This window comes from Engystomops pustulosus, chromosome 2 (genome assembly GCF_040894005.1).
Source record: "Engystomops pustulosus chromosome 2, aEngPut4.maternal, whole genome shotgun sequence".
Lineage (NCBI taxonomy): Eukaryota > Metazoa > Chordata > Amphibia > Anura > Leptodactylidae > Engystomops > Engystomops pustulosus.
The window spans coordinates 171,244,596-171,257,129 of NC_092412.1; the positions used below are offsets into that span (position 1 = coordinate 171,244,596).

Here is a 12,534-nt window from a genome sequence, read left to right on the forward strand (position 1 = left end):
GTATCTAGTTCGGACGCCTGAGCCGGAGTTAAGTGCCAAATTGGGACATCTCAGCAGGGGAGGCAGACGATCTAGAACAGTAAAGGCAGGAGTAATATTCACAAAATACAGCATTTATAGACCTGGGGTCCGTAACTATGGCACCATTAGCAACCATGATGGAAGGCACCTAGGCACAAGGGCGCTCGGCTCTCGAGAGGTAAGCTAGGAGTTTCCCTTTTTGTCCCCAAACTCAAATATAGAAGCCTCCCTGGCGAGTAGGCGTTTGCTAGTGCGCTCTTTAGCGGATGCCAAATGGGCCCTCTACACCTGAGCCCATGCTCTTTTGTGATCAGGAGTAGGATGTGCAAGATAGTTTTTCTCTACTGCCATTGAGGCAGTGGACAATTGGCCCTCGATTACATTCAGTGTTTTCCTATGCCCTGCGGCCCCAGACATAAAGGCCCCCCTTACAGAGGATTTATAGGAATCCCATAACAGCAGTTTATCATGGTGTGAGGAGTGCGTAACCCAGAACTCACTATGTGCCGTCTGAACCGCCTCCCGAACGGTTGGTGAAAGAAGCCAAGCCGGGTGCAAGCGCCACAGACGAGAGTCACAGGGTGGACCTACATGAAGATGAAGAAGCATAGCAGAGTGATCCGAGGATACTGAGTCTACATAGGGTAATAGATCAGGGGAACCAAAGGCCAAATCTATGCAAGAGAAACTTATGTACAGGGGAGTAGAATGAATATTCTCTATCTTGGGGGTGTTTACTGCACCATATGTCAATGAGACTAAGCGATAGGACCCAATCATTTAAACGAGGAGAGGCTGTATCCAGGCCACTTGTGCGGTCAACCAGGGGGTTAGGGACTGCATTAAAATCGCCAATACATAACAGCGGACCTGGAGGCATTGCCGCCAACTTACTGGCTATTACATGGAGTGTGGCGGGGCCCAAGGGGGGAGGCATGTAAATTGCTGCAATCGTGAAGAAGAAACCCCACAAGACACAGTGCAAAACTACATACCGGCCAAAGTGATCCGGCGCGACCTGTATTACTTCTATGGGGAGTGCCTTAGATATAAGAATTTAAACCCCTCTGGCATAGATAGAGTATGAGGAATAATAACCCCTAGCCACCCAAGCCCTTTTTAAGGCAAGGACCTTCTGGCCCGTCAGGTGGGTGTCCTGAATACACACAATGTGAGGGGCATGTTGTTTAATCGTATCCAAAATCAGAGCACGCTTACATTTGGAATTCATGCTCCTGACATTCCAACTCATTATTTTAATTGGTGCCATATTAACGGATAGGGAACGGAAATAGTCTGACCAGTGTGGCACATTGAGTGACATGTAGCCGGGACTGAGGAGGAGATAGGTTTCATCAAGCACACTACCACCCATGCGACACAGACATAGATGAACTACTGTTGAGACACATAACAAATAACACTAAGATTGGAACAGATCTATCAAACTACCCTGAAAAAAACCCTGTCTAACACCCTAAGAGCTGTAGTGCAGACTTATACCCCTAACTAAACAACAAACCAGAGCAGTGGTTCCTTACTAAACAAACCCCTACCGTTTTTCCAAGGACCCTGACCAGTCCCAGGATAAACATTTTCAAATAGCTTTAGGCAGCCATATTCAGAATATTAGGGGGGGGGGGGGGGGGTAGGAGAAGAAAATGGGGAGGGGGGGTGGAAAAAGAAAAAGGAAAAGAGAGACCCGGGGGGGGGGGGAAGAAGCTTGAGGGAAAGACAAGGCAGACAATGTGTTACACACGCCCAGTGTATAGCCTCCGCCGGTGAGGTGAGAAATAGGGTCTTTTGACTGTCCACAATGCGTAGACGTGCTGGGTACATCATAGAGTACCCTTTTTCCCTGAGATGAGCACAAGCTTCATTAAATTGGGAGCGTTGCTTCCTTACTGAGACTGAGAAATCGGGGTAAAAGGACACTCTGTTATTGGCATACAAAATCTCCCATGTGGTACGAACTGCCCTAAGGATAGCATCTCTGTCCTGAAAGTGAAGCAAGCGGGCAAGAAAGGGTCTAGGGTTGCCCCCGGGGGACCAGGCCGGGATGACACCCGGTGGGCTCTTTCAACTATGACGAAAAGGGAGAAGGTATCTGCTGGCAGCAAATTTTTAAGCCAGGTTTTAAAAAAGAATACAGGTTCAGGACCCACAGATTTTTCAGATAGCCCAACCACTCGAACGTTGTTCCTCCTAATCCGGTTTTCAAAATCATTCGCTCTTTCGATGGACGCCATCATCGCTGTAGATCACGGATTTGTGCCGGCATCGGCCTCTGGACATCCTCCCCCTCAGAAACCCGGCGTTCAGTTTCCTTGATTCTCTCCTTAGCCTTATGTACATCATGTCTCAACAGCACAAAGTTTTGCCGTAGTTTATCGACTTTTGTAACTAGTTTGCCTTGACAAAGATTAATGGCCGCCAGTACCTCATCAAACTTCCGATCCAGTGCTGCTGACGAACCCGGCGGGTCGGTTATGTCCTCCAAGAACGGAGGCTAAGGTGGACTTTGGGAGCCCTCATACCAGGAAGGAGAGGAATCTGAAGGTCTTTCAGGGGAGCAGGTTTGTGTGCAGGAGAATTTCCACAGTTTTTGGGTTAGCTTGACATGACGATTTGTCCTTACAGAAAGTAGTAAACTTCTTCCATATTTAATGATAGATTGCAAAAGTGACTGGCTTTCTACTTGCCTTGAGAGTTTTGATGACACTGGAGGAAAGTCCTTTGGATTTTAAGTTTTCGGACTCAGGATCCATGCTGACAATTCCAGTCTTCCTGGATCTGGATGTCGGATTAGGCCTTGAAACAAAGTTCTTCGACACTGGGGATTGGATCCTGAATAGTCATCGCTTTCAATAGTGGATACCAGCTCTTTTTTAGTCAGTTTGGTCAGATCAGGATTGTCTTGTTTTCTTGATATCTTTTCCAGAACTCTTGCAACTAGAGGAAAAGGCGTAAGCAAGAGGCATACCCCAGGAATGAGGGAAGGCTTCCAGATGTTCTCTGGTCTCCCCTTTTTCCATTGAGAAGTAATGTTGGTCTGTCAGGGGGGTACCCCATAGTGATGTTAGATAGCGTAGTCACCACCGATGGGATGCATTTCCTTTCTGCTAACAAAGTCAGTTTCTCTGTTCTTGATGCCTCTTAGATGGGTGGCTGATATTGATAGGATTCTTCTGCACAGGAGAATATTTTTTGAGCCAGGAATGCCAGAGAGGGAGATAATGTGTCCCTTTTCAAGTAAGACACTGTTGTGCTGTTGTCTGTTAAGATTAAAAGGGAACTTTTCCAGGAATGTCTCTCTACGTGTACACTCTCTAATATGGGTATCTAGTTGACCCAACCAGTACAACAGGGTTTTTGCGACCGATGGAGCTGCAAGGTTAGATTTTAGCCAAGCATGGATGTTTCCCATGCTTTCTTTAGGAGGGAGTCTGACTTTCTGTCCATCGGATCCTATAATAGAGCTGCGTCTTCAAATGGAGGTCTGTTTTTTTTACCACTAGTGTGACGTGTATGTCGCCCTTTGTACAAGAATTCCAAAGTTTGGATTCCTCTGCTTTAAAATCAATCTCTTATTGAAGTTCTTAGAGACTAGAATTCTTTTCTCCGGATTCTTCCATTCCTCAGAAATCAACTCTTTGAGGGTATCAATTAATGAAAAGACACGCTGACGCCTTGCCTTTAAGCCCCCGAACAATTCAATCTCTGTTCAAAAAAGGAAAAAATTTACATTGATTCTCTGCCTGGTATCCAGGCAGAGAATCTAGCGAGTCGAAGTGGGCGTGTTCATATGCGTGAGTCTGGTGGCTTGCTTTTACCACCGTAGAAAAACCACACCTCCTTTCCCTACGTCATCCAGCAGTCTGGGCTGAATTATCACACATATGCCTACAGCTGCCATGTGCAGTGAGCGTCTGCACGGCTTTACTGCTTAGCTTTGTTTCCTGCTTAGTGTTGCACATGGCAGCCACAGCCAAACGTGTGATAATTCAACCGAGACAGCCGGATGACATAGGGAAAGGAGGTGTGGATTTTCTACGGTGGAGAGCGCAAACCACTTTGACGCGCTAGATTCTCTGCCTGGACAGCAGGCAGAGAATCAAGGTTCATTTTCTCCTTTTCTGAGCAGAGATCATTTTAGGTGAAAAAAGGGTGTCCTTATGCTATTAGGGCTCTATGGGAACCTGCCCTTGACTTAATTTTTGCAAACAGCAGTGTCAGGTTCCCTTTAAAGAGATTGTCAAGTTCTTCTGGCTGAAAGAGATGCCTTGAATCTACAGTTTTAACTGAGTCCTGGGAGTAGTCGAGCTCTTCCCCTTCTACAACAGAACATGTTGTGTCTCTGAGTCACTATCCTCCTCTGAGCCTAAGTCCAATCTTGGCTTTCTACTTGGAGGAACCTTGGCGGTAGAAGCTACACTGGAAGAAACTACTTTTTCTTCTATAAAGCAATCAATTCATCCATAAATTGATGATTTTTCTTCTCTCATGAAGTTATCGATGCAGGCTATGCCCTAGCCCTCCAGGGATTTCGCCCAGAGGACGGCATGGCCCTTAATATACTTTGTCCCCCCCTGGGGGAGAGAGGGCACCTCTTCTTGACTTGACCTCAGTAGGGACCGGAAGAACAGTGGCATGAGGACGCAGGAGGGGTCCTTTTAACCTCTCTTCTTCCTGTACCTGCAGAGGTCAAGTGGCATCCTCCAGGTGGGGCCATCATGAGGAACAAAGTGGAAACTATTTTTTTCTTGTTTTAATTTTTTAAAATGAACACAATACACAAAACACAATAATATCTATATGAATTTGGTATCACTGTGATTGCACCCAAAATTTGTGATTGCAAACCAGATTTCCAAGATGTCTCATTTTGTTCCCCTTCCAGGTCTTCCGTCTTCTCCACGGCTTGCCAGTTTCTTCTTCCAGCATATCTTCCGGCTGCATGGACTTCTGCTGCACATCGTGTCTGACTGCGGGGTTCAGTTTGTGTCCAAGTTCTGGCATTCCTTGTGTAACCAGCTGCAGGTTAATCTGGATTTTTCTTCTGCTTACCACCCTCAGTCAAATGGTGAAGTAGGAAGAGTGAATCAGACTTTGGGCTGCTACCTCTGACATTTTGCCTCAGCCCATCAAGATAACTGGGCTGATTTGCTACCATGGGCTGAGTTTCCTATAACTCCCTGGACTCTGGGTCTGCTGGGACAGCTCCTTTCTTTATGGTTTATGGACAAATCCCTTCGCTCTGGCTCTCATGAATTCCTTATGTAAAGCCTTATGTGGGACTCCACCGGCCCTGACTGGAGTGCTGAAAGCAGTCAGGCAACGTGTAAGCTAATTTTTCAAACTACATTTATGGCAATATAAGCTATGTATTTTTAAGATATAAACAACTTAAAACATTTGAAGACTGCTGCAGGAATCATTAAGTTTTAAGATAAAAACCTAATAACAGGTTCCCTTTAAATCACTAAACTAACAGAATTCTCAAGTATGGTGTGAAATATACATTTTATATTAATACTTTTATGTTAAACCTCTCCAATTCACCTTTATAAAAATATAAGTGAACTGAGAAAAGTCATGCTTAAAGTCTTTAACTCGTTTCCGTCCGCCCGCTGATTTTAGACGTCAGTGGGCGCAGATCCCGAGTCTGCAGCGATGTCTTTAGAGTGGAAGCAGGACCCGATTTCTAGGTGTCAAAGGCACCCGGAGACCCTAGGGAGAAGGGAGATGCGGTTCGTTACCGCTTGTCCCTTCTCCGCTCCTCCGTGCATTGTGCTGAATGGGCACAATGCATAGATGAGCAACGGTCACGTGAACTGCTGTCTCCAATTAGACCCAGTCCAGCTCTGATCCGAATCCTCAGTCACAGGTGGTTGTTTCCCCTGTAACTGATGCTTTTATAGATGCAAAAAAAAGCGGAAAAAAAGTAAAATGTAAACAAAAAAAAAATGTGAAAATGTCCCTCCCACAGTGGTCTTTTATGACCTCATGGGTGACATATAAAGTAAAAACATCCACACACAAAAAATCTGAAACTGTTCACGCTCCGTATGCGATATATCGGACGCTGGGCGCAGTGACATAACGCATATATCGGATGCGAGCGCTACTTGCATTTTGGACGTCACCCTGTCGCGAGAGGTGTCGGCATCACCGGCCAACACCCCTCCCATGACATCACAGGACCAATCTGATTAGTCATGTGGCGTCGATCATTGCCATTGGCCAGTCAATACAGAGCAGTTGATTTTTAGAGACCATGAAGGGGGAGTGCCAGCACTTCTGGAAGCGAGGCCACATCACACAATGTACCAGGGCAGCACTTTCCAGGAGAAGTTCCCCAAACTGTCAGCAAGGGAAGGACACAGAAGAGGTGCAGGGTGTGCTCCAAAAGGGGCATAAAAAAAACAAACCATATACCAGTGTGACATGTGCCCCGAGAAACCAGGGTTATGCATGAAAGATTGTGTATATTATTGCCACATGTGGGGTATTGCCGTACCCGGAAGAACCTGCATTATGTTTTTTGCGGTCTTTGTCTCCCATGGCAGTATCTGGGCACGAGATGACGTAATGGATAGCGTGATAGCACTATCCATTATGCATAATCCTTGGGATCCACATGTGGGGTTAAAATGATCACTACACCCCTGGATTTATTCATGGAGGGATGTAGTTTCCAAATAGGATCAGTTCTCAGGGGTTTCTACTGTTCTGATCCCTAAGGGCATCTACAGATGTTTTATGGTGCCAAAATTTTTTTAAATGTCTGTGCTCCAAATGCCATTCTCTTCTGAGCCCTGCCGTGTCTCTTTCTTGTAGATTATTGCCACGTACCCTGGAGACCCTGCATGACGATTTTTGGGGTGTTTGTCTCCAGTGGCATGAATTGGGCTAAATATTTTTGACACTACAATGACAAATTTTGAGAAATTGCAAATCAAATTTTACTCAACAACATTCAATTTGTGTTACATTTGAGCTGGATGTTATGGGTTAAAATGCTCATACAACCCTAAATGAATTCTTTGAGAGTTGCTCTTTCCTAAAATGGTGTCACTAGTCGGGGGCTTCTATTGTACTGGTACCTCAGGGGCACCCCAACCAGCCTAGTGAAAAGGGTGCTCCAAAAGCTAAATTTTGCTTGTCCCTTCTCAAGCCTGCCGTGTCCCCAGCTTGCTACACATGGGGTATTACTATACACGTAATAACCCTCAAAATGATTTTGGGGGCGTTTATGCACAGTGGCACGAGTTGGGCTGAATACATTTCTTCCTACTATGACACATTTGAGAAAACAATCCAATTTTTATACTGCTCCTTTCACTTTGTATTACATTTAGGCCAACAAGTCAGGGAATAAAATTTCCATACAACCCTAGATAAATTCTTCGGGGGTTTCTATTGCACTGGTATTTCAGGGGCACCCCAACACCAGTCTAGTGACAAGTGTGCACCAAAAGCAAAATGTTGCCCCCCCCCCTTCTCAGCCCTGCAGTGTGCCCAGACTGTAAATTATTGGCACACATGTGGTATTGCCGTACTCGGGACAACCCACAGAATGATTTTTGGGGTGTTTGTCAAAAGTGGCATGAGTTGGGCACAATATATTAGGTACTAAAATGTCATTTTTGAGCTAAAAACGCAATTTTTTACTTTGCACCATTTACTTTGCATTAGATTTTGACCAGCATTCTGGGGGTTAAAATGTTCACCACACCCCCAGATAAATTCTTTGAGGGGTCTAGTTTTTAAAATGATATAATTTCTCGCAGTGTTCTATTGCACTGGCACCTCACGGGCCCTGTGAACATGACATGGCACTCCAAATACAAACGTGTGAAAACAGAGCTCCAAAAGCAGAATTTCGCTCTTTCCCTGCTCAGCCCTGCTGTGTGCCCAGCCTTTTAATTATTGGCACATGTGTGGTACTGCTGTATTCGGGACAACCACAAAACATTTGTAGTCAAATTGGCCTAACATCGACAAAACAGATGACATCCACATGTCTGGTATTGCCGTACTTAGAAGAAGCAGGGCAAAAATTTTGGGATGTATATTTACCTACAATTCCTTCTGAATGTGTCCATTTTAGGGCTAAATAAGAATAATCTTATTAAAAAATTGAAATTTAAAAATTTTCAAACCATTTTTGTTTGCTTCCAGAGAAAGAATTGAAGGGTTAACAGGCTTCTCAAATGCTGATTTGAATAGTTTCAGATGTTAGGTTCATAAAATGGTGTTACTTGTGGGGGTACATAGTACATAAGCCTTTATAAGGCACTTCCAAACTTAATTGGTCACCAAAAATGTAGCATTTTTTCAATCTTTTATGGAAATAAAAAGAAGACCAGTGGCAAAAGGTTATTACACAAAAAAATTGTGGTATGACTTTTTGTCTAAAAAGTAGAACATTTGAAACTTTGGAAAATTGTTTCCCTCGCATCCGCATTAAATCAACCTTGGTGCTACATTACCTGGCATCAGAGGGGGCATGTCCTATATTGTGTATAAAATATCTTTCTATTAAGTCTGCCTCTTACAAGCTCCCAGTTGTCACTGGTTAAGTGCCATTTTTTGGTTCAACAACTCAATACATTGACCCCTTTCCGAGACTGAACGTAGTAGTACTACATGGCTGGCACCGGCCTACTACACTTACTAAGGGAGCACAACCTTCCCTACAGATGGGATTTCCCCTTTGCCTTTCATGTCTTCTCTGGGGGAAAAGATGTAACCCTCGATCCCCGGATGATCTGAAGCCGTTCTTTCAGTCTCTGCGCTTACCCCTGGTGTCTCTGGGCCACTGGCCCACATTTCTCCCACCCTCAGCTTCCCCTCCACTGACCTCATTTGCCAACCTCCCTCCCCAGGTGGGGACCCCGGAAAAACCAGATGTCCAACGGAAGTGACGAAACAAGAGGCTCTCCCATTCCCGGCCTGCTTCTTTACCATGAGGGGACCTCAGCATATGACTCCAGTCCTGCCGGGCACACTCTAAAAAGTGACTCACCTGCTTCATCAGACCTTGTGAATGTGTACCTCTCATATGTACAATCTCCGTCAGGGCTGCCCTCTGTCCCTGCTTCTATGCGTACTGGTTATGGAGCACCTCCTATCGGCAATTCACATTAACCCAGACATCAAGGAAGTTCAGATTGCCGGAACAGAGTACCAATGCTTAGCTTTTGCTGATGACCTTCTGGTCTATATTACGAACCCTCACTCCTCTATCCCTGTTCTGATGAATGAGCTGGATAGGTTTGGCCACAACGTCAATATGACCAAATCTGAAGCTCTTAACAACTTTCTTTCCCCTGCTGAAGTACCCCCTCTGATGTTTGGTTTCCCTTTCACCTGGAGGCATAATATACCTGGGGATCAAAATATGCAAAGACCTATCCTCCCTATCTGTCGAGAATTTTGCTCCCTTACTAACTACATTCGAAATAAACCTGACCTCTTGGGAAAAAAAAAAAGAATTTTCCTGGTTTGGGCGACTTAACATTCTCAAGTTGATTCTTTTGGATCCTTCATTGGTCCCCTAGTTGGCCCAGAATCTGGAAGGATACTCTGATCCCCCTCAGACATGGGGGGAATAGGCCTTCCCGACTGCTGCATCTATTATCTGTTGCCAGCCTACTCCCGCTTCTTAGACTTTTTTCTTCGTAGAACCTCGAAAACATAGGCGAGACTGCCACAGACGATTTGGCCCAAGGACCTAACAACTCTCCCTTGGACCTGGACCACAACGTCTCGGTACCCTATCCCACTTTCCTTCACCATGGCCCACACCCTATGTACTTTGAAAGGGGTGGGACAGAATCTCTCTCTGATCGATCAGAAAGGACTCCTACTTTGGATTGTGGACCACCCTGCATTTCCACCAAGTTAAACGGGAGGCCCTTTTCTGGCCCGTCCCCGTGGTAACCCACTCAGATTTCCTCAGGTGTTAGCGGGATCTACAAACCAACCCTTACAATTCCTGATCCCGAACCAGACTCTCACAACCACACACCACCTCCAGTACAACCAACTTTAACACTTCTATGATGCAATTAAGAAACACAATGACCTGTCACATATTCCCCTTTTGCCTTTGAACAAGTATGCCTAGCCTCCACTCTCACACCCCATGCTATTTCTTTCATCTAAAAATTGTAAGCCAATACACAGTCATACAGACCTGATGTCCGTTGCCGATGTGGAGCTGAAGGTAACACTATGATCCATCTCTGGTGGCCCTGCCCCAACTTAAGAATTTCTGGTCCATAGACATCTCCTGCATCAGAGACGGCATGGGTGCATCCATCCCAAACACCCCAGAAGCGACCCTCTTATTCATGTTTGACATACTAGCGCATAAATCCATGCACCAGAAAAAAGTAGTATGTGGAGTACTTCAGTTCTATGTATATAAACGTAGTGGTCTAGGACGGGAGATCCTCCAATTCTCCCTTATTACCGCATTCTATGAACAGTGTCAGGAGAGCGTGTCATATCTGAGGAAGGGGGCGTGTCCCTCGAAACATCACAGCAAACATGGCGCTCACTAGATCGTGGCTCGGCGTCTAAGGAGTTTGTGTCTCTGCCCTAAGGATCAAGTAAAGCGTGAGTCCTAGTTCATTATGCTAAGATTATATCCCGTTGGAAGAAAAAATTGTAAATAATGCATTAGAATGAAAATAGACTCCTATGATCCAAGGTACTAATACTTATGCAAGCTGAATAGGATAAGTACAAATTATCATGTAACTACTAGTTTTGAAGTAAAAATAATCTATTTTGCTAAAACGCATGTGTGGTCATTGTATTGGACACTGTTCATAGAATACTAACTCATAAATACAAGAAATCCCTCAAAAGGACAACTCCTGCAAGCTGCTAAGACAGTTATTCCCAGGAGATGGCGCTCAGACTCCCCTCCCTCAATCTCTTAATGGTTGGTGGAAATTTCCTCCATTCACAGGATTTTAGAGTTCATCGCACAGTCCCCTGAAGATCACACTCGATTCTCCAACACCTGTCTACACTGGCAATTGTTCCTAAACTCCCCTGAGTACCGAGCACTCTAGGACTGAAGTGTCTATGGCAAAAATGGACCTCTGCTGGACCCTCTGAAATATCTGCGGTTGCCTTACCCTCCCACCACTTCTTCCACCTTCCCCATCTACCCAACACATCTCAGGTTCACCCACTAGAAGGTTCCCCTCCCCTTTCTCTTCCTTCTCTTTCATTTTCTCTCTCTAATTATTTTAAGTTATAAATGTGACTACGCAAAATTATGTCATATGATGTATCACACTTGCACTACTGTTATTGTAATACCTTCCCAATATATGCTTCCCAATATTTGGCATGGCATATTAGATAAAAATCACTGGAAAGTACAATTTGTTACACAGAAAACAAGCCCACACATAGTTCTGTACATGGGAAAATAAAGAATTTAAGGATTTTTCAAGGTGGGGAGCAAAAAATGGAAACACAAAAACGAAAAAGGGCCAAGTTGTTAACAGTTTAAAAACAATGGGGCATATTTTTCAGGGCCTCTGAAATAATCGCTAATCGGGAGTGGGCCGGTGCGGGGCATTACTGTCCCCGGGCCGGCACACCTGCTGCTGCCGGTGGAGTAGATTAAAGGCTGTGCAACACCCTGCCCGATACCCTAAAGCCCCTTGATGTATCATGCTGCGAAAATGCAACGGCAAGGTAATCATATGCCGGCACACTAGCGCCGGTGTATGATTGACACAATAAAGAACACATTTAATAGATGTTCAGTATAAAGTTATTTGGCTGGTATGACTCTCTTGCTGGGAAAGCAGATAATTTTAGACGTTGAAATTGGAGAATATTTCAAAAAATTGTAGCAAATTAAAGCTTTTTTTCATAACCAAACGCCAAAGGTACCAGATTTATCAACTACATTGAAGTACAATACGTTTCAATGAGAAAAACAAATGGATATGTTAAATGTTAATATGTTAATGACATATGCCATATTCTAAAAATAGTCAGGAAAGCTTCACCGGGCAAAGGATTAAGTTATTTACATGAGAAGAAAATCAGCAGACAGTTCTATGAAATAACAGTTATGTTGCATAAGCTAGATTTAGAGTATGCAAGGGAATAACAAACACATAACAAAACTATTTTAATTCAAACATAGTTACATAGATAAGACTAATAAGATAAAGAAAAGTTTATATGACAAACAAAACATACCATCTCTTTCTCTTTCACTTTCAGGTCTCGATCTGGGTCCTGTATCCGACCAATCCCCTCGTAACCTCAGGCGCTTTAGAGGTGGTTGCTGTACCTTTAATGGCAAACATATTTTTGCCATTAACGCAGGTCACTTAAATGTTTAACTGTGATTAAATACTGTTATATTATGTTAACACAAAAGAATTTTAAAAGGGTTGCCAAGAGTTTGAAAAACATGGATTCTTTCTTCCAAATACAGCTCCTCTTCTGACCATGGTTTGTACT

At 44.3% G+C, this 12,534-nt stretch overlaps 1 protein-coding gene across 9 annotated transcripts in view; it reads right to left on the reverse strand.

Moving 5' to 3' along the window:
- DCAF6 (DDB1 and CUL4 associated factor 6) overlaps positions 1-12,534 on the reverse strand; it is a 737,604-nt gene that overhangs the window by 511,411 nt on the left and 213,659 nt on the right. For all 9 annotated transcript variants that reach the window (XM_072137281.1, XM_072137275.1, XM_072137278.1 and 6 more), the window contains one exon: positions 12,268-12,361. In XM_072137281.1, coding sequence (XP_071993382.1) covers positions 12,268-12,361 — 94 coding nt within the window. The remainder of the gene's footprint in view (positions 1-12,267; positions 12,362-12,534) is intronic.